Consider the following 22,704-nt stretch of genomic DNA (forward strand, 5'->3'; position numbering starts at 1 on the left):
TTTTAATTTTTCTAAACATAGAGCCTGCTTGCTTTTTCTCTGTAGTAACTTCTAATGTTAATTTTTGAGACTTTAAAGGGTATTCCTCAGTGTCATTATTTCAAGATTTTATATATGCAAGTATTTTATGTATTGGTTATTTTTCTTAAGGTCTAGACAAGTGTATTATTTACAAAAAGAAATGTTTATAGAAAGACAAATGTAATTATGGAAAAGCTTAATATATGGGCTATTCAGTTCTTGGGATTTTTTGTGCAGCCTAAATTATAACCTGTTTACTTTCTGGTTTCAGCTTTCTGATATTTTGGTTCAATTTCAGGTTACAATTGGCCAGCTGTACTCCACAGAAAAATTGGTCATTGAGAGTCCAGGAAACACATAGCCAAGAGAAGCCTCTGATCCTGAAGCAACACTGGACCATCTTCAGCATCCTACAGTGCCACATATAGAGGCATAAACCCACATGTCTGAGCTTGTCTGTTCAGCAAAAGAAATGCCTGAGAGACTCAGTTTTTGGCAACCAAAGTACGATTTTCTAAAGGGGCACATGTTCTAAGATAAATGGCTGTGATTTATAATAGTATGTAAGGTAGTCTTGAAATCTGTTTGCTTGTATGTCCCATGTGATGGAATAGATCCTGCCCTATTTCAGCAATAAAACTACATTAAACTACCCATAACCAGATACATTATTCTGCTGCTGACCTTGTCTCTCACTGACCACAAAAAATGTGTTAGATTTAGAACCCCTCACCCAGTTCCTAAGTTTGTATTGATCCTGTTGTATTTAAAAATATACAGCATCTGAATTAAATGTCTAAATACGTATTTTAAGTATTAAAACCAGAGATGGATATCATAGGCTGCATTGTGTGGCTTCCTTGAAGAGCATCCCTTGACATTTCAGGAGGTGACATAAAAATTTCACTAGTTCTTTCTTCAGTTTCCAAGAGTTAATAACCAGTCTTGTCCTACTTTTAGCAATTAACTGATCAGAATAGCAGAATGTAAGACTTGAATTACTGAGGCTTGGGAGCTTTCAAATGTTTTTTCACCACCACATCCTTTAATTTGTTGAGGTGCAGCTATTAGCAGAAAGCTCCACATCAGTTTATGAAAGATTTCCCTTTTTCACGAGGATCATGAATTTTGGCAGAAAAAAAGGAACCTCACTGGAACAGTAACTCAAATGCTGGAAGTCATAAAGTGGCAACAAGCTTTGCCTAGAAAAAGTGGAACACTCAGTATAGCATTTTATTGGTTATTCTTAAATCTGTAGAATGCTGAACACTTTTAAGACCACATATTAATAAAAAAAGCAAGCAAAATTTTTGATCAGGTTCTGCTCAAGTCCTTGCTGTGCTTGAAATTTTTTTCTATTAGAAGTCTGCAGAAAAATTAAGCAGTGGAAAGCTATTTTAATGGCATACAGAAAAAAAAAAGTTTCCTTTTATTTCAGTGAATTGTGGGTTTTTTTGAGTAGAGAAACAGAAGCTCAAAACTAGTTCCATGGCACTGTTGCCTTTGAAAACCACTCCTTATTTTTCTTGCTTCACAAAATTCATTTTTGTTTATGTTCTTTTCTGTTGTTCATTCATTATTAAAGTGTCTAATTTAGAACAAACTCCCATTCCTCACTGCCATTTAAAGTGTATTTTACCATTTTGTACAGTTAGATTGAGATGTCTAGTAATGCATTTCATATGGACAATACAGTGTACAGAATAAAATAGTGTGTTCCTGAGACTGCAAATGCAGCCCCCTTCTCCGTTTCAGATAAAAAGCAAATACAGTAACAATTCTCCCTTTATTAGGTGTATAAGTGTTGCAATGTAAATTGTTTTTAGTGAGCATTTTATTAAAATGGAATTTAATTATTCTAATAGGTAATATACATTCGATTCTGTATTTGAAATCTCCACATTCACAACTGGATAATTAAGTGCACTTAAGTTAATGGTGAAACTGCAGGGGAAGAAGGGTTTGATTGCTCTTTAGGCTTCCAATGAGCTCACAGAAATGTAGTAACATCTCACACTCCTGGATGGCACAGGCTTGGAAGGGCTGCCAGTTTTATACTGTAAGAAACTTAGTTGCTAAAACACTACATGTAAAATCCTTGTCTAAAACAGCTTAATTACTGGAACAAGCACTGCATACCATTTCAAGATCTGAGAATGTATGCTAGGAAGGAAAATAAACAGCATAGCCCTGATTTTATAGAGGGACAACTCCATCAGTAACATTTTTACTATTTAAATCTATGTTTTCACCATGTTTATAAAAAAATAAGAGAACTCTTTCAATGCATAATCATTTACTCCAAAATACCTTTCCAGTGAAGTTCTTTAGCATTGTTTCCAACAAGAATACAGCTGTAGATGGTACATGCTGTCATGTTGGCAGGCAGTCACGGGAACGTGAAATGTCTCATTAATTCCCTCCAAAGTATGAAGGAGATTACTTCTCCATTAATGCCTGAAAATTCTGTTGTTAAGTTTTGGTGGTAGATAGAACACTACTGCAGTCCCAATTCATGCCATCTGCTCCAGCTTTTTTTTTTCAAGGTTACCACTCAGATTCTCTCTCCCTTCCCTATTTCTGTCTGCAGAGGAGCAGTAGTAACCTTCAGGTACACTCTACAGAGAGGACCATGAAGGGGGGAAGAAAAAGTAATGGGGCTCTGTAATTTCACTCTGTCCCCAGTCCATACTGCAGAGGGTAAGACAGCTGACTTTCTCAGTCAAGGACAAATTAGTTCTTACTTGAAATTACTGATCAGCTTATCATACAGTATTTATGCATTACTTATTAGAAGCAAGGTAAGAATGTCTCTGCTGCTACAGTCCAAAAGTCTGCGTAACACTATCTAGCTTGTTAATAGGAGTGCAAAGCTGGCAGAGATATTACCACTTACTCCTCAAACCCAACACAGTCACGGCATTTTAGATGCTTGTTCCCTGTTTTGGACAAGTCTTTATGTTTCCTTTGCTTGTAACACGTGTAAGTGCATGCTCAGTTAGTGTTAATTATGTGCGTATCAGTTGTACCTGATTGAAAGATACCTACAAATATATTTTCCCTTGCCTGATGCCTTTTTAAGGTATTTTGCCAAAACATGCCCACTTCTGTACAAAACATAGCTTGACAAATGCTTTATCATTGAAATCCTACAAGCTATGAAAGGAAAATACTTGCTAACCACACCTGGCTTAGGAAGTTGAGCCCAGCTGTAGGCTGGGATGACTTTAGTGTTGTGTTGGTGTCCCCTTGCCGTGTTCTTACTCCTGGCTAGGGATGTGCTCACCGTCACCGAGGGAGAGAGTGGACTGGAGAGCTGGCACTGTGCTCCAGCTTCAGAGCTGCTGTGCTCTTACAGCTGCACCTTCTGTGCTTCACCAGTTCCGTTTACGTTGCAATACTCATTAAATCTCTCTTGGCACGCTGTCAGAAGCTTTGTTGGATTTTGTCAAAGCAGTGTAAACAACAGGAATAGTTAAAACACAAAGGAATGATCCCATGACTCACGTACAATGTCCGCTATTATAAAAAGTATATATTTTTTCCTTAGAACAGAGCTCAATAAATATATTTACTAAAGCTGCAATGTCTTAGCAAAACAAGTTTGCTTTTGTATTATATTAAAAATGTTTTTTCTGATCTTGACATTTTAGCAAACTATTGACCTCAGCAGTATAAACCAAAATTTGAATGTTTGCCTATACTGAAGTTTGTCATTACTTTTGCAGGATAAACTTGGAAACAGCACTCTGAAAGGAAAAAAGGAACCATTTGATTAATATTAGTAACTGTTCAAAGGACAGGCATTTCTGTTGTGTGTTACAACCTCTCAAGAAATTCTTCTGCTTTTGAAAGCACGGTTTCAAAATGCCCAGATATACCAGAGGTACAGATTTTCAGGAGAGCAACCCAAGAGAGAAGCATGCGAACACTTTACATACAATGTTGAAATAGGCTATGAAGGATTTTAACTGACTACTCCCTTTTCTCAAAAGGTATTTCTATGTAAAAAAACTTCCAAGTTTCCAGGCATTAAAAGCAAAACTTTTACCCTCTAACATCAGCAGCTAGAATAATTTTATGGAGAAGCACCAGCCCCTCAACTTTACTTCCTGTAATGCAACATAAATGCGTCTCTCCCAATACCCAGCACAGACCATACGTACGCGTAAACAGAGCCATGAAAGAGCTGTGCACTGACTGTTTTCCTGAGTTTTCCATAATGATCTACAGTGAAATCCTGGCATTATTCAAGTCAGGACTATACTGTTCGCTTTGTTCCACCAGTCTTAACACAGGCATAATTCTTTCATACTCTTGGGAATATTTTGCTTGATGACCTTTATAAAAAAAAAGAACTAAGCTCTGCAGCTCTTTAACTGAGCATTTACATTCCTACTTTTCCCTTTTTCAGTATTTTAGAATATAGTGTGTGAGGCCTTAATGTGAAAGCAGGGAAAAAAACAGGGAGAGAAGCCAGTAATTCTTCCAAAACTGTGTATTTTCTACAACCGTAAAAGGAAAAAATTTGGAACTCTCAAACCTGTTTCACAAACGTGCACCTTCAAAAAGATTCCGCAGCTTACAGAGGTAATTATTTTTCGCAATGCTTCTTTCTAAACTACTTACCTTTTTTACTGTTAAACCAGTATGTACTGAAACTTTGCAAGAGGGTGAAATGATGGTAATTAGTGCATTCAAGTAACTACTCTTCTGTGTTCGAGAAAAAGAACTATGGAGACCTGTGAAGAATGTACAGGCTTTCTATTGAAAGAGTACACGCCATAAATATTTATAACAGTCTTTGGCAATATGCTAATCCAAGGCAAGTAATTTTCCCTCTCTCAGAAAGAATAATGAAAAAACAATTAAGGTGATTTAATTACTGCCATGCACAGACAGCAGATTTTGAACTCATGACAGATGAACATTCATTACAGTGCCATGTTATCCTAACCCCATAACGCAAGACTCTGAACAGAGTGGACAATTAAACCTAGATCATTTCCCTTACCTTCCTGCAGTACTTTGGGCTGGATCCAAATCCCAGGGAAGCCAATGGGAGCAGAAGCCAGACTTTCCAAGTACTGACTGAAAGCTCCAATTTTAAATAACACAGAAGTAGTTTTCATGCAAGCTTACAGATCTTCATGACACCAAAGTAAATTTAGCTTCACAGTCCTTTTCTCAATCATTTAAAGCTGAATCTAAAAGTAAGTGTACATGGCAAAAAATTGCTTAAGGAAGATTTGGCTTTGATGTCCTTCACAGTTACCCCTATAGGGTTTCAACTATATTAAACTTTTTTCATTTATATACACCTATAAAACCATTTGGCAGCTATTCCTCCCCTAAATCCTTAATCCATGGTGGGGGAACAGAAATCTGCATAAAATAAAAATCTTTGGAGCTAGTGTTTTTCCAAAAGTGCAGTAAATCTTAAATTTCTTATTTAAGTTAGGGGAGGGAGCATGTTTATGAGCACATCCTCCAAAAGTTATGCTTTGAATCTTTATGAAATACATTAACAGTAATGCAACCAAACAGGAAGAGTGCTTCACTTAGCGTTTTACTCTACTGGCCTTTAGATTTTAATAGAATTAAAACTATTTCACTTTGATTATACTTCTTTGAGAATAATGTTGCAATTACACCATGTGTCTCAACCTGTGACCAGGAGCAGGAGCCCTGGGTTTTGCTGATGTGGGCTTGCCAGCCTTTGGTACACACATGGTCCAGTTGGATTTTTACAACTGCTGCCCAGTGTAATCTTTGATAAAGCCTTGCATTTCCATAGCCCTCAATAACCTCAGCTATAAAAATACAGACAACTGTGAGTAGGCTGTCTTTGAACCCTGCTTTGGAAATCTAAGCTTCTGTAAAATCTTAAGAAATGTACTGTCTATTAAAAAGTGAGTATGTTTGATTTGATTCCCATCTAGAGGTTTCCCCCTTCCTTTCACAGAAAGTATTTCTTAATAACAAATAAAAGCACTTTACCAGGTATCAAAGCACAAAAATGTTGTGCTTTAATTAACACAATTGGCAGGATCTTCGATTGGCAACAATTTTCTGAAGCACTCAGAAGATTTTACTGTCTAGCCTCAGCAAGTACTTTCTTGTATTTCAAATTTCAGGTCACACATCTGAAAAGCACACAGAAATGTTACACATTCTGGATGTCGATGTTTACAGTGGACCAGAGAACGTTTCCAGCCTTCTATCAATAGGCACAGCCAGCCAGGATTCTTCCTGGTACCACCTCTGCCCGGACACAGCCATCAGCATACGGCTGCTCCTTTAACTTGTGTTAAGGAGAGATCCCTCCCCTCCTTTTTCTGGCGATGTTTCCTCCTTCTCTGAAGCAACTAATAAACAAAGCACAGAATAGGAATGGGCTCCAGAAATCCCAAATATTACATTGTACTTAAATGAAGGATCAATCTTGACACTGTTAGGATCACACATCAGCTTAAGAGCACACTATTTCATTGATGCAGCAATCTGAAGAAAGGCTAATTCATACCAGGTTATCCCATGTAACATCCTGTAATCCTGTAATGCATGATAGATTTAAAACAAACTTGTGTAGGGAAGTAGTAGAGTTCACTATTCTCACTTAAAACCTTTTTGGCAAGAGTTCACATGTAACTTAGAGGACAAGATTCCCAACTTCTGTTTGCCCGCACAGAGCTTTCCCTCTGTGCGTTGTCAAAGCAACTGATACAGTTTAACAGCAGAATGGTTTCTGAGGGAATTAAACACCTCCTTGTCTCTGGCTGTATTCTCACACTGTGGTTTATGTACAGGCTTTTTCAGGAGGAAGGAGGACAGGCTATGTTTCAGCAGCAGTGCACGTGTGAGCAGAACTGCAGGACCTTTAGTCTGAAGCTCCCTCTGCTTCACGTCTTTCTCCCAGCAGATCCCCTGCTTTTAGCTCTGGGTCTGTTCCAGCTATCTCCAAAGGCAGGTTAGCTGTAGGCTTTTAAATATTCTCAAGTATGGGGAGTTTTATAAAGAAGCTGTTTTTTCTAATGTTCTCATAATGCCCTTTAAGACATTTTACATCTTCAGAGGAAATGGAGACCTGAGAAATCTCGCGGTATGCTCTGTTTCAAAAAAGGAAAATGACATTCCATGGTCTTACTGAAGACCATACATCCATGTCAGGGCGTTTTCTGCACTCTGGCAATGTCTTATCTATTCTTTTGTTAACAAAAAATAACCCGTATTTTGAGATACTGTATCAAAAGACAACAAGCAGAGTCAAAGTTGCAGAAGAGCCAGAACAAAACTTGACTGAAACCCACCTATCTTCCACCCATGCTAGTAAAGCTTCCTCTCACCCCAGCTCTGCTCAAGACATCCATCACAAGGGGCTGTCACGGACTTAGAGGGTGATTTGCCTCATGGCTCTGGCAGGACAACAGTCATTTTCAGCTACAGCCCTAAATGCTGCTTGCGGACGGGATCATCCCTGGTCAGGACACGCAGACAACAGGGTGGGGACACAACCAGGTTGCAAAATGTGAAGTTTCCTGTTACGTTTTGCTTAAAAAAAAAAAAAAAAAAAGTGTAATGGTGAGCTTTATGGCCTTTTTTAAAACTCTTTTTTATTCTTACAAACCCATTTGCATTGGTAGTTTTTGCTTAATTTCAGGAGTTGGTACACCAGCAGTAGTCAACCTATAGGCTTGCAGTGTAAGAGTGAAGACTATAAAATCAATTCAAGTGTCCAGCGCCATAAAGTCCAGCTGTGTGCACAACAAAGTCCTTTCCCAGCAACATACAAATACAGAAAAATATGTAGCAAAAAAGCTGAATAAATTATAAATACTTGAGAAATGTGGTGCAAAATGTAACATAAGGAGAGCAGAACTAAGGCACTTGTTTCCATTTGTTACTGAAGACACCCTCTCTGTATCACATCGGCACTCCTCAGTGAGAAGGGTCATCCAAACCAGCAACTACTCCCCAAATCTGAAAATACAGAACCGTGTATGAGACGGACACCATCTTTTACTTCACAGTGCATGACTCAAAGGTGTTACCAAAGTTCTCCTGATAAACACAGCATCAGCAAGTATTTTAACTCCTCCTTCGTCCCGGTTTTAGACTTGTCAGCTGTGTGAAAAGAAGTCACCAGTCTATTTTAAGCAAAAACATTTCTGCAGAAGACCCTGTTAGCTGCTATTAGCCAGACGGGACCTACACGCGAGCCTGGGGAGCAGTATCAAAGTGTGTTGAATGACAAAAACCAGAGCAGCCCAGTCCAGCCCCAGATCCAGCCCCAAAACAGAGTGCCTGCTGTTCAGAGCCGCCGCAGCCATGGCAAAGGTGGGGCGAGCACGCAAGCCTGTCACGGGTTTGACAGGTGCTCACAACAGTGAATCGTATTGTTACGGAGTCCATTAAACTAAAAGAAAATAACAAAAAAAGGACAAAGCACACCGTTGCTGTCGCAGTACTATGTCTTTCAAATGGATCTGAGAACGAGAAAATTGGGATCCTAAGTTAAACCTTTAGCGAACACGCAACCAAGTTTTCACACGAGTGCTCTTGACTAATCGGGTAAGTGGAGTCAAGCCCAAATCAAGACCTCAAAAATTCACTTCAAGAGGGTAAAAGCAAAGCCCACGCTACTCAGTCTCCTTGCTCTCTCTCTCTCTCAAAAAAAAAAAAAAAAAAGAAAGAAAAAAGACAAAAAACCAAAAAGGAGAACAATTCCACAAGCCACAGCAATGCGAGCCTACGCACATCCATGTTTCGCTGGCAGAAACTGAAGCGCCTGCTTAAAAACCACCAGACTTGGGGCAGTCTCCGGGACGGGGCCCTCGGCGCGCTGGCGTCTCCCTCCCGAGGCGGGCCTCACTCCGGGCGCGGGGGGCGGCCGCCTGCCCCTGCCCGGCCGGGTCCCCTCGGCTCCCCTCGCCCGGCGGGCGTCAGTAGCGGGGGGCGGCGGGGGCCGGCGGGGCGGCGGCGGGCGGCGCGGGGCCGCCCCCGGGGCAGCCGCAGCACCGCAGCGTGTAGTTGCGGCCGCCGTTGTTGTCCCAGAACTCGCCCTGGGGGCTGCGGTAGCGGATGGCGAAGTGCAGGGCCGAGCCCTCCCGCAGGCTCGGCGGGACGCACAGGGTGAAGCAGTAGCGCTCGGCCGGCGGGTCGGGGGGCAGGGGCGCGGCCGGGACGTCCACGAAGGAGAGCCACTCGTTGAAGGTGTAGCGCACCGTCACTTCCTTGGGGCCGGGGCCGCCCAGCACTTGCACCGTGCCCCGCACGTCGGTGGGCGCCGCGGGCCGCCCCAGGCGCTCCAGGCAGACGCGCTGCCGCCGCAGCCGCTCGGCGCTGGGCTCCCCGCCGTCGGGGAAGTCGGGCACCAGGAGCAGCGCGGGCGGCGGGGGGTCGGCGCCGGGCGGCGGCGGGTCTCGCTCCTCGCCGGGCGGGCTCTGCAGGTGCGACAGCGCGGCGGGCGGCACCTGCGGCTCCTCGGCGTCGCTGAAGTGCTTGACGCTGGCGAGGCTCAGCCCCAGCGAGTCAGCGAACTGCACCCGCTTCTTGCACTTGCCGCAACAATCTTCGCCCGCCGCTGCCTCCCCCTCCTCTTCCTCCTCTTCCCCCTCCTCCTGCCGCTCGCCGGGGCCGGGGGACGGCGGCCGTCCGCAGCGGCGCAGCTCCAGCAGTACCAGCCGCTCCCCCGCCGCCTCCCGCTTGGCGTCGCGGGGCACCGTCGGGGCCGCGCCGCGGAGCCGCCGCTCCTCCGCCGCCAGCTCTTGCCGCGGGCGTGCGGGGCTCGCCATGGCGGGGCGCCCCGCTGGGCCCGTCCCGGCCGCCCCTGTGCCGCCAGGCGAACGGGCCGGCACCGCTTTATCCCGCGCCCCCGCCGCAGGCCCCGGGTGGGGGGCGCGCCCCCCCGCCGGCCCCGGAGCCTCCCCGCGGGGCTGGAGCTGGGGCGGCCGCGGGCGGGGGCGGGACCTCCCTGGACGGGCAACGCGGAAACAGCCGCGACGGGCGGCCCCGCACGTCCTCCCGCCCGCCGGGGGCCGGCGTTACCAGGGCACGGGGCAGCGAGCAGCGAGCAACGCTCGGTGTTTTACGGGCTTGGAGGAGAGAGGGGCAGCGGGGACAGACGCCCCGCCGGGGTCCCCCCGCCGCCCCGCACACTCAGGCCGGGGGAGAACGCGCGGCTGTGGGCTGCTGGAGCAGGCTTCGTTATTACTCTAATTAATTATGATTATTATTGTTATCGTCATCACCGTCGTCGTTATTTAGGCTTCCACCCGTCGGAGGTTCCCCGAAGAAAGAGCACGGAGGGTCAGGATTAAGCAGGAGCTCCCCAGCCCCAGGCTGGCATCACCGAGGAGTTCCATCCATTCAGGGAACGGGAGGCGGTGGGAGTTGAGCGGCCCCGCGGGACCGCGGCTGAGCTGCTGCTCTCCCCGCCGGCCCGGGCGTAAGAAGGGCTGGGGGCTGCCCGTGAGCCGTGTTCGTCTGCTGCTGGGAGTTTGTGAGACCCCCGGCTTTTGCGTGTAAATCAGTTTCCACCCGTCCTAACTGCAGAGAAAGATCTTTGAGACCAGAGCTCGAGGACAAAACCCCAAAGGTAAAACAAACTCCAAAGGCCTTAACTTTTTATAAAGTACAATATGTTTTGTAGGCAAATCTCTACTTTTTACCCACACCCGGCACTAACTGTACTGTTACTTGTGTAAAATGAAGTCCTAAGGCTCAGGAGGCACACGTGTGCACAAACAGCCTTTTAGAAGGTCAGGCTATCTCCAAAGTTTCCAATTAAAAACAAAAAATCAAGAAGGGAAAACAAAATACAGGCATTGCCCGTTAAATAAATAAAGAGAATTAGAATTCCTCTCAGTTTTATTTTGTAGTCATGACACATAGTAAACAGCATCCTTATAACGACATGTTTTTATAAGTAGGATGAGGTCCACATCTGAGAAGTTTCCAAACTTGGTTCTATACCTTGTGTGTGCCACAGCTATTGTCTGGGGTGATTTGCACGGATGATTGCAAAAATACTACATTATTAAACTTTCCTCCATTCTTTTTCTCATGGAAGAGACAGCAAAAAGCATATGCAAACAACCCAATGCTTTTTGAAGCAACATACTCCCACTATGGATTTAGCAAGGAGGTTTTCTGTTTGTTTTGCATAGGTTGTTTTATTTTTAGCATCAGTCTGGTTGCCAAAAAGCAGCCTCCCAGTGTGAGTGAATACACTGCAGTTCAACTGAATGTGCAGTCTGGGTCTCTCAGAGGAATGAATGTCAAAGCAGCAGAAACATCACCCAACAGTTTTCTTAGCAGACACTGCTGTGAGGGTGTTCTTGCAACACCTTGACAGAAGAGCTGAACAGCGAGCAGTTCCTCAGAAGTGCTGGATACTCTGAGTACTTGACATTTGTTTGTCACTGGGTTTAGGGCCTTGTAAGAAGAGGAATGAAGAACAAACATCCTGGCTGGTGCCTGCTGTGCTAATGGAAAACATGATGAACACCAGTTTGCCATCAGCTGCTCATCACCAGCTCTGCTGGGAGCTGCCAGGTTTGGCAGACTGTTGGCTAAACATGGTTGCATTCCTTTGCCTTGTCTGCTCCAAGGGAGCTGCTGTGCCACCACTTCAGTTCTTTGAACCAACCAGCCTCAATTTAATGGTGTTAAACCACAGACCGTGGTCCTGAGTTACTCAGCTGAGCTCTGTGGTGCAGCACAGGAAGGAGGAACACGATTGTCCTCTTTCTGGATGTGGCAGCAAAGGTGCTGGTGTCACCTGCTTTCATCATCACTTCCAACCTGCTGGTGTCTAGCAGAGCAGTGGACGGAAATTTTGGGTCTCTCCCAAACACTCTCCTGTTAAGTAACATTCACTGTGATGAAAACAGGTTGCAAGCACTTCCTTACTTATGCCTGGAAGCGAGACCTCCTCACTCACCTGTCTGAGGCTAGTGGGACCTCAAATTAACAGGCTGGAAGGAAGAAAAATGAATAGAATGATGTATAGAATAAGGGTGCTTAGTACTTAAAATATGTTCAAGAACCCCTACCTAAAGTACGACACTGCTACTTTACTTTCTTGAAGTGTTATCTGTTTTATGGTGAGGAAAGCAGAAATTAAGAAACCAGCCCTTACTTCCTCATGTAGGAGCTATCCCAGCTTGCCAAATCATTAACAAGTGTTTCAAGCAGCGAAGGGAAAAAATTGTGCCATTTGCTCATAAGGCAAAACCATTTGGACTACTAGAAATTTCAGAGTAATGTGAAAGGTTTAAGCAAAATAAGGGACAGCAAAAAGAGAAAACAACTGTAAATATTGATAAAAGTTAAGTGATAGGGTAGCAATTAATACACATTTCTTATATGTTCCATAACTCTGGGAGATAGGCCTGCAAAAAGAACTACAGCTTATAGAAAATAAGAAAAAGCAGTTAAGGCAACATGAATCCATATTGCAGGAAAGTAATTACAATCAGGCCATTAACGGCACACAGACTCATATTTTAAGTGGGAATCAATTGCTACCATTTTGAAAGGACTAATTTGAAATCAGGTAAACCTTTAGGACAGATGTTCAGCTACACAACAAATCCTGCCAGATGACATTAGTTAAGGAGGCATTTAGTGTTCTCTGACATGTTTTAAAATGGCTTCTCCTAAAAGAATGGTGCAGCCCAGGTCTCAGGCTTCTAAGTACTATTTACCACACTTGTTATTAAAGAAAATGTTGTGATAAAAGCAGACAAATTTCCTAGTAAAAGAGAGGTAGCATTATTAGCAGCCATGAGGCTTTTTGCATTCCCTGAATTTGGACCAGGTGTGTTTAGGGTTATCAACTATACACAGGATCAACACAGCACTTTCTTTCATTTCCCTGCTTCTTGTTTCACAACAGCCCATCTTGACCCATCCTGCAATCAGCACACACATTTTGCAGAAGCATTTGTATCCTAAGATGATTACTGAAAATGACATTAAAAAAAGGAATGTGAAAATCACTGGTAAGCAATCCATGGTATTGCTTTTCAATTCTCACTATGATTGCATGGGAATGTATTTCTCAGGACTCATTAGATCAGGGATTTTGGCTTGGAGCTGTATTTGACATGGAGCTTGATAAATTGGTCAAGCTGCTTGGATCGATAATTGTCATCATTTGAACAGAAAATTAACATGAAAATATTTGTTTGCAGACACCCAGAGTCAAGTAACTGGAGGATTCTGTGGATACAACCACACAATATAAAACAGAAACCCATTCAAATACTGTTCATCATTTCTTTTAATGCACTTTTAACATTACCTTCAACTTTCAAACCCAAAGCTAGCAGATTTTCCCGTTAGTCCCAGGGGAAAGTACTCAGCTTTTGGATGTACCTAGTTCAAATATGCCAGATCTCTCCAATTTCCTACTTACATGTTTTCTAAGAAAATCTCCCATGACAATTGCTTGTCAGAAAATGTGAATGAGTCATAACTCCTAAGCCCTATGAAACAATTTACAGGGATTTAGAAATAGGCAGGGATTATCACAGTTCATACACAAAATTAATACCACCTTTTTTGAATGATAGCAGCATTCGTTCAAACAATAGTCTCGCTTTGCTTTGAAAACTATGTAGCTCTTCATCCCAGTTTTAGCAGTCATGTTTCTTGTACAAAAATGCCAGCAAGGATATTAATAGCCTCCTCAATTATTAAAAAAAAATAAGATGCTCCCTATCCCATATGAAATTCTAGCTGCTCTGTGTTTCTAGTAAGGATGGTATTTCAGTTTACTGTGTTTATGAGGATGGTCAAACACTGAATGCAAAACTCAGTGGGTCTATACCATTTGAATAGAAATTATTCAAAAGTTAGATTATTAGACCTAATTTTCTTCTTTATGCAGGAAAACCAAGCAGCTGTACTTCAAAAAGGCATGCATTTAGATCCATAATGGGAAAGGTACTGAAATGGAAACAAATAGATGGAAGTGATTGCTTTAATTTCCAAATTTTACATACAAAGATTTAAATGCAATTTCTACAGGATGCCCAGCAAGCAAAACCCTTTAGAGCTTTGAGTCTCTCAGACAGCACTTTTAGAGATGTCTGCTGTGTAGTTTTTCTTGTGTCCTAGCAGATTTTCATCTGATGTTCCTAATGAGATTTCTTTAAATACATGAAAATAACACTTACTCAGTTTTCCTGAGCTACAGCAACGTCTGTGTTTCCTACAATGATAGCCTTTTCAATTTCTAATACCAAGACTTTGGCAGTAAGGCAAGGTATGTCCCTTCATTTGGGTAAAATGCTGACCTCCTTGAAAGTGGAGTTCTGTCATTGATTTCAGTAGGTCAAAGATTTCCCTGCATCTGGTATAAAATCAAGGGCATTTTTCATGACAAGTAAATATATGGTAATGGCACAAAGTTTCTAAATTCAGAATGGAATTGCCATTAACCGTGACAAAACCATGTTGCACAAAAGCTTTCCATTCACTAAGATTTCTGAAGTATTGCTTTGATCTTGTGGTTCATAAAGTTTTCAAGATTGGTTTAATACCTTTGGTGTTTATCAGGTATTTATCTAAACTTTTTATATTCATGTGATACACTGAAATTCTTAAGCCATTTATCAGCCTTTTAATCAGTAAATTATATGATGATAAAAACCCCCTCCCATATACATGTTATCATCCTGCCTTCCTTATAGACTGTTGTTGCATTTCAATAATTTAACTCAAATAAACAGTCTCTGAAAAGGAAAAGTTCCGATTACCAGTGAGAAAAAATGGTTTCAGCTTCCAAAGTGTATTCACAGCATAGGAGTTGAAAAGGGTTTTGTTTTATGGGTTTTGTTTGTTTTAATGTGGATCTCCAGAAAGTTGCAGAACCGCATCTCTTTCAAAAGTTTCTGATGAACACTAGGATCCGGGTTCTCACATGTGAAACCTCTATGTTTATGTGGGATTTTGTTTGGTTGTTTTGGGGGTTGTTTTCAATCTAGGAAAAGTATAATTTGAGCAAATTCTTGCCCTATATTATGCTAGTATAATACTGCTTTGGACTTTAGTGAGGAAGAACCTCAATCTTATCCCAAGTAGGTTGATATAAGGGCATTCTACCCCCAGAACTATTGCTAAGGTATTAAAATAATTAACTTTTTTTCTTGCCTTCTTTCTTAAGTTGCTGGATTTTGCCCCTGCCCTGCCACCTAGCAGCCTGCCTTTGGAAAACAAAACCCAATGTCTTCTTAAAATTCTGTAAGGAAACTTATTCAGACAGAAGATGTTTACCTCTTGTCTAAGGACACTCAGAAATTCCAAATGCTTGACATACCCTCCAAAATTAATTACTGGAAAGGATATAAAACATGACAAAACAACACATCTCTAGATCACCTTTCTGAGTTGTTAGCACATGAACATTAGATGACTGAATCATTAGATTCCCCCCCCCTCCTTTTTTCCCCCTCTACAGTATTAGATTTTTTTGCTCATTGGAAATGCGGCATGAAAATGGAAAACAACATGAACTTGTGCCCACATTAATTCTGTTTTGTCTTTTTGTGTTTGCTTTTGTTACAAGCAGCAAGGCGCGTAGCTCACTCAAAATCAATAGTGGCATGAACTCATTTGGTCTCTCCCAGGACAGCAGAATTTGCCAGCTGGTCAGAAGGACCTTCATGACGTCGGCTGGCAAAACCTTGCTGGTCTTTAGAGTTGTGTTTGACGTGGCACAACGGAATGCTAACCTGACCTCATCAGCTCAGATACCTCCCTGTCCTTTGGGAAAACAGAGTTGTGCAATGTAGCCTGTTCTAATAACTCCTGGCAAATGCAGGCCAACCTTTTCAGTCCAGCAGCCACAGCTGGGTAAGTTGTACGTCAGTCCCATTTCTTGGGTTAAAATGGGAATAGGCTTCCAAGCAATCTTGTTGTATAAACACTACATTAAAATTTGTTGGCTTCAATGTGTGTTTTTTCACACTGTCAAAAAGGGAATAAATTCAACCGTCTCTCTGAATTTTCCAAGACTGCCTCAGTTTTACTGTTCTCAATTGCTCAGCTATGATACCAGATAGCAAAACAGGTATCTGATAGCATATATCCTGTAAAAGAGAAAGAATGTTTATCACAGTCATTTATATCGATCCTCATGACTTATGAACATCATAACTTCAGTTGATGTATATATAAACCAGCGACTAGGAATCTGTAACACAATACAGTACTGCTAAAAGCACACAAGGAGACTTCAGAGTTGAATTTCAGTGAATAAAATAGATTATGTAGTGGATTGAATAAAGAGAGATCTGCTTTTCTAAAAGTTGTTAATAATTTTTACAGTAGGAAAGAAAAAAGATCAGAAATACATGTTGCTTTAATATTAGTGTACCATTCTAATAAGTGAGCCTGTACTTGAAAACTGTCAAGTGCATGAACAAGAAACAGGACTGCATGATAGAGCCTAACCCTGGAAAAGCAAAGAACTGGCACAATAGCTGTCATTAAGAGTATACAAATAAAAATTGCTGAAATAGCCATCTATGAATGCAGGGATGCTTAGTCCTGCATCACCAGAAATAAAAATAGAAAGAGAGTTTTCTGTTTCATTAACTATAAAAACAGTTAAAGTCCCACAGTCCCAGTGAGTTCAGTTCCACAGCTTCAGCACCTTCAGCAGGAAAGGCAGAAAAGAAGCTCCATCTGGTGGTGTGGTTGATTGTCACGGCTTTTCAATTTCATCTGATTGCAAATACATTCCTCTCCAGCAACAAAATGAAAAATTGAAATAACATGTAAAAGATTACCTGTCCTGCAAATGGAAGCAGTGCTATCTAATGCTTTAAAATCAGAAAACATTCTAAAGCCAGGACTTTGTATTTGAAGCAAATCAGAATTGAAGCCTTTCAAGACAAGGCACACATGATCCTGTCAGGGTAGTAATCTAACAAACGTGAAGGGGTGCATTAGCACACTTCAGGAGGTGACCTGGTGCAGTCTGGGGTGGGGAGAAGAGAAGGCAGGAATCGCTGGTTAAAGGATGAAAGAGGAGGAGGAGGTGTGTGAACGTGAAGTCAGGGTTGCTGCTGCACCTGTCACATAAAAGTTAATATTATTATTATTATTACTATTTGCAAAGAGTTGTTGAACAAACTGCAGCGATGCTGGTGGTCAGGTGAAATAATTGGACCTAAGTTACAAATAATTTTAGCAAGTATTTAGTTCTAAGTGTCTCTGTACATGATTTCAGCAAAGTCACTGCTCTGCAGGACTGGGGGACATGTTCCCCCAAGCTGATGTTATAAAATGTTATAAGCATTGTAAAATATAAACCTAATTGGGTAGATAGTACTAAGTGGAGCTACTGAAGTTCTATGCTTACTTTCATGCACAAATTCATGTCTGCTACTGCTCCTTCAAGAACCCATAGCAAATTCTCTGAAGACATGAACCTAGTCCAAGTTTGTGCTAAACTACAGCAGTCTAAAACACAGATACGTATAAACCTTGTCCTGCAAACTCAGGTAAATAAAATACACTTTGTCTACTCTTTTTTAGTGCCCGCATTTCAATGGGCAATATGCTGCATTTCATCAAATCAATGTATCATTACTTTTTTTCTAAAGAGTAGGACAGAGACTAGTATTAATTATCCACAAAAAAAATCCATTTTAAAAGAATGATGGGAATACAGATTCAAGCATCAATACACTAAAAATTGCCTGAAGTCATATTGCCTTTATAACCTTAATGCAGCTCTTTTTTTATTTTTTTGAGCCCATCATTTAGGTTACAGCCTTTAATTATGCATTTTTAGGCCATTTTTCTTTCAGGACTGTCTCGTTAAGCACACAAGATAGACAGCTACTCAATGGTGTTGTCATTGCTTTCCTCCACATTGCTCAAAGTGTAGCTGTAGGCCTGACTTACTGAACAGTATTCCAGTCCTGCTCTGGAGATGTGATGGGTTTTCCTCACGGGATCCTCCATTGTGCTCAGCACTACAGTACCTTCAAGTGCTTCAGAAACAGGAGACTTCTGTGAGATGAAGTATTCCTGATTTTTAGCATTAGAGAGCTGAGCTGCGGAGAGGTGAAGGTAAAAAGTGTCCTTTTATTCTAAGTGCTCATTTTGGAAGTGTGCAACTTGACTTTTGAAATTGCTTATGAGAATAGAAGATTTTTCATGGACTCAGTACATCACTCCTTTTGATTTCAGCTGTAACGCAGTACCTCTGAAATCTGACTGCTTGGGTTATTGGGGTAGAAAGTTATCAATATGCATTAGGTAGCCAAGTTAGTTTGAGCAATTTGCATAGAACTGCCAGGTGCTTTATGTGAGGAGCAGCAGCAAAATTTAGTCCCTTCAGGCTGGAAAATCACTTGCCTCTGTGGCAGGACCATCCTTTTGCTTCCTGCATTCTTTGTAATTTGAAGAAAATGAAGTCCAAGTCCTCCAGCCATGAAAGTAGTATGTGATCATGGCATTAAAACCTTACTAAAGAATGTTATCATGATTCATATCACCACGAATTGGAATTGCAACCTTAATAAAGTTCTTTTAGACTTTTTCTTCCTACTGACTTGGCACAATTCAGAGCAGTTCCTTTTACAAGCCATCTGCAGATAATACATAGTTCAATACATTTTCATACAGTAAATATTTAAGAATAAGTTTAGCAAAATATGTTTCCTTTGCTGGTATCTGGACTACTAATCTGCTGTAACTCTGCTTCTGTCTCCATTTTCATATCCAACTAAAACAAAAAGACAAATCCCACATGTCTCCTATTTCTTTTCACTCCCAAACTGAGGAGACATTTAAAGGCTGCTACTTCCGTGATTCAGTACATCTTTTCTAATGTCTCTGTAATATGATAGACTGTGAATGCAACCTAATGGTGCCAAAACTGAGTTGTTTATCTTTTTACTCAGTGAAGCAGAAGGACTCCCTTCAGTTTGAAAATACTTCAAGAACAAGTCACACTGTAAGGAGTTCAAAAACAATTCAGTTGAAAGAAGACACTTTGTTTTCAAAATAAAGATGTTCTTGAAGAAGTGGTGCCATTCACACCCAGCTCTGTCTCCCATCCAAGAAACAGAAGTGCATGAGCACAGTTAAAGTGAACAGAAAGTTTCCACTGCTCTACGTTACTCTCTTCCCAACAGCAGTAAGTAGATCACTGTCCACTCATCCCACTGGACTTGTTCCTTTGATTTCTGGTAGTTAATATCCCTCTCCCCTACATACCACTATTTCCTAATCAGATAAGCAGTGCTACCCAGACCCTTTCCATCTGAGCATTTAACTTGCAAATCTAAGGATAACTCAACAAGACCAAGATTAGCCAGACCAGTCTTAGGGAGACAATATTTTGAGCCCTTAGTTATCTTATGAATCATTAATCAGGCTGGTGACACGAGGAGGAGCGACTTAACAACCAAGGGGGGATTAATGAGCTGATGAACTGAGCAAGAGTTTTAAGAGCAATGGATTAATTTTCATTGTGAATATTGAATGGATTCAGTGATTAAAAAAACTAAATTACCTCAAAGATCTATTTCAAGAGTAATTTTCTCTCCTTTGCAGTTTTCCTTTTTTACCCATTGTCCTTGAAAATTGCATTTAATTTCACTTAATTTTATATGCTGTTTTCTAGTTATCCTGACAAATGAAGAAAAAATGGCATTTCTTATTTCTCCCATGGGAAGGATGCATTCACTCCCCAACAGAAATCTCTTCCTTCTCACTCCAAGAGCAAAAAGTTTACCTTGGCCAAATGCAGAGTATTTTATTTAACTGTGAAGCCTGTCTTACTTTAAAATTTGAAGATTAATGACTCTGTGCAAAATTCTATGTCTCTTTCCTGCCATATGTTCAGGGGGGTGTCTTATCACTATGGTTAACATCTGAATCCATGTAGTCATCATTTCTTGATTCATGTTACAGAACAGGAAGACCCATAAAGTTTTGTCACTTGGCTGCAACAAGATGCAAATTGCCTTCTTTATTTTTCACATTTAAGTGGGACAGATAAAAGCAGTGAGGTGGTCACCTTTCAGTATGTTCTGCAGAGAGCTCCAGGCAACCAGTGAAGTCTGAAAGTTTTTTTTTGAGATATCATGTCTTTACACTGATCCAGTTTTTGCTGTTTGCTTGATTTAATGGATGATGCAGTTTCTTGTCTGGATTTTTTGCCTAAAACAAAAATCTGGGTATGTAGAAAGGTTTGCCTGTTCCTTAACGTGTTCCCAAACAAAGCAGCAACTTTAGGAAGAATACAAAGACCTCAGAGTCATTCTGGACAAAAAAAACACCTAAAACCCCAGAAGCAGACTAGAACAGTCTGCTTGCATAACAACTGTGCACGCCTCCCAGGAAAGGTGCCTGGGAGACTTCCAGTCTTAAAAATCATGGGGACCAGAGGAAAAAGATAACCTCTTGTGTGCAGTTATGGCTTCAACTCACATACACATACACACTTCTATGTTTATACTCTTATCTGTGCTCCTGGGTTCTCATATACTCTCATGTGTTTATAGTCATATGTATGTGTGTATTTACATTAACTTGATGGTTAACCTTCACATAGCCTTTTAAATACCTCCTGAACAAGACTTGCCTCCATTGATCCTATAAGCCAGTTTAACATTGGCACAGCTGAAAGGTGAGGGCAGGGAAAATATTTTTTGTGTACATCTAGACTGAAACTTTGAATCTTGCTCAAATGAATGAAATGTACAATTCTAATTTTAAACTTTTGATGATGCCACACTGGTCCCTAAACATTTAAATCCTGCTGAAAATACTACTCTTACCAGGGAACGTGGCTTTGGTTTGCTTGTGGGTTTGGGTCTTTTTTTTAATCTTTGGTTATTTTAAATTACTACACAGTATCTGTTGCTTGATTTCATAGATAATATTAGAGAGAAATCATGAATCCAGGCACTCCAGTAACCACTTTTTGAGAACCTGTGTGCAGGCAGGGTGGCTGCTCACCGCCCAGTCAGAGAAACAGGCTTTCAGCTGGCTGAGAGAACAGGCTCCTCTCCCTGTGGCTTTCTTCCTCTTCTGGCACCATCTCCAGCTTCTCTGTGCTTGAAACCAGTCACCACATGACTCTGATGTTGCATTGCAAAAGGGTGATTGAAATTTTACTGTGCTAAACTTGCAGGGCCAAACTTTGGTATTCATCCTCAGTGGAAACAGCTACAGCCAGCCCCACACAAGATTGGTGGGAAGTGCAGCACAGGACCTTTTATGATTTGGGGGTGTCACAGTGTGGGAACCTAGAATGCAGAGAATATTTCTCTGCCTGTTTTGAAAGGTTTTACCCCCCTGGACAGTACTGGTTTTGACCTTTGTCCATGGGAAAATTTGCCTAGCCTCTGGGAAGAATTTGAATCTACAATGGTGTGAATTAGGTGATAGAATACTATGTGAGATTATCACAGGGTGAAAAATTTAGAGTTTTTTGGTCTATTTGCATAGTAAATAGATAGAAGTAGAAAACCTCAAAATGGAGGACAAGTTGTAGTTAAAAGCTTCTTTCTCCTTGTTCACTACCTCCATATTTTGCAGCAATAGTGGTTTGGGATGATTGGATACAGAATTCTGCAGTTCCTGTCTACGTGATTTAGGAACTTGTTGGACATTGGTAAAAAAGTGAAAATACCTTGTGTTTTAAGCTTTCATTGGGTAATTTACCTTTAAAAAGGCTCTGAGATCTTGATAAGTTGTCTTCTTGCTGCATTCTCTGCTCTGTGCTACGTCTAGGCCACGCCAGTGGCTTGTACTCCTTAGATAAGAATTAATAAACACCTGTCTGGAGACTGAGAAACATGAAGTCCCATTCGCCTCCTTTTTTCTCCTGGCAAAAATCTGAACGTCTCCCCCATCAGGGAAGACAACAATTAATAATGTGGACAGCGTTATCAGAGAAACAGTTTAGTGGGAGAAAAATGCCAGTGGCCTTGCAGTCCCAATACTTATTAATAATATGCAGTAACACACACAAAAAAATGAACAAAAACAGGTACAAGAAATATTACTGATTTATTGGTGGGAATGGCAAATCCTCTCCTTGAAGCAGCCTGGAAGCTTGAGCTGTGACTGTAAAGAAGTACTCTGCACTGGTCTTAAGAGAAAATGCACCCTACTCTTAAATTTCTGTGCTGCCTTTTTTGGTTTTTTTTTTTAAGGTGTGGACAGGAAGGAATGCTTAGTTTTATTTTCTCTTTGCATTGCATTCTGTATCTTCATGATGGTGTATTAAAGTAAATGTGTGATCTGCTCCAATCCCAGGAGCAGCACTAATGTAACTAGAAATAAAATGTTCTAAGGATATTATCAAGACAATTTCTGCAGGGACAGTTAATATCCTCTAGCACACCAACTCATATAACTAGAAAACTTATGTACAGATTGAGAACAGAACTGCTCCAAGGAGTTTAACATGATTGTGTTAATTGGTTAGTCAGTTTGAGGGGAAATGGTGCCTGTTATCTGTCACACCAGGAGAGCAGACGTTAGCAATGGAAAATGCAGCATTTTCCCCATTTGTTATGGGACAAGGAGAAGGACACATATTTATTGCCCATAGAAGGTCGAGATGGGTGTGGAAGCATTCCCTAGGATGTTTCCCAGAAGATGAAGGGGCAACCAGGGGAACATGGCCACAGTTTGTTA

General features: G+C 41.5%; 2 protein-coding genes and 1 long non-coding RNA gene across 5 annotated transcripts in view; 2 read left to right on the forward strand and 1 right to left on the reverse strand.

The window, feature by feature from the left end:
- Positions 1 to 685, forward strand: part of LYRM4 (LYR motif containing 4) — an 85,260-nt gene extending 84,575 nt beyond the window's left edge. Inside the window, exon 3 of the mRNA XM_042049170.1 lies at positions 320 to 685. Within this exon, the coding sequence (XP_041905104.1) occupies positions 320 to 382 (63 nt within the window). The 3' untranslated portion in view covers positions 383 to 685. The remainder of the gene's footprint in view (positions 1 to 319) is intronic.
- Positions 686 to 1,788: 1,103 nt separating this feature from the next.
- PPP1R3G (protein phosphatase 1 regulatory subunit 3G) lies at positions 1,789 to 9,961 on the reverse strand. Its single transcript, XM_042049169.1, has one exon. The coding sequence runs from the start codon at positions 9,813 to 9,815 to the stop codon at positions 8,964 to 8,966; it is 852 nt and encodes a 283-aa protein (XP_041905103.1). The 5' UTR covers positions 9,816 to 9,961; the 3' UTR covers positions 1,789 to 8,963.
- Positions 9,962 to 10,000: 39 nt separating this feature from the next.
- LOC121674654 lies at positions 10,001 to 21,374 on the forward strand. Of its 3 annotated transcripts, none has more exons than XR_006019739.1 (3): positions 10,001 to 15,885; positions 18,951 to 19,186; positions 19,676 to 21,374. It is a non-coding gene; the product is annotated as an uncharacterized LOC121674654 (long non-coding RNA). The 3 variants fall into 3 exon arrangements; XR_006019740.1 differs by having other exon boundaries at positions 10,001 to 10,618; positions 12,923 to 19,186; XR_006019741.1 differs by having other exon boundaries at positions 10,001 to 10,618; positions 12,923 to 15,885; positions 18,951 to 21,374.
- The last annotated feature ends 1,330 nt before the right edge of the window (positions 21,375 to 22,704 follow it).

Source organism: Corvus kubaryi, unplaced genomic scaffold (assembly GCF_017639235.1).
Source record: "Corvus kubaryi isolate FWS band 111438036 unplaced genomic scaffold, C.kubaryi_AGA036_p1.0 69, whole genome shotgun sequence".
NCBI lineage: Eukaryota > Metazoa > Chordata > Aves > Passeriformes > Corvidae > Corvus > Corvus kubaryi.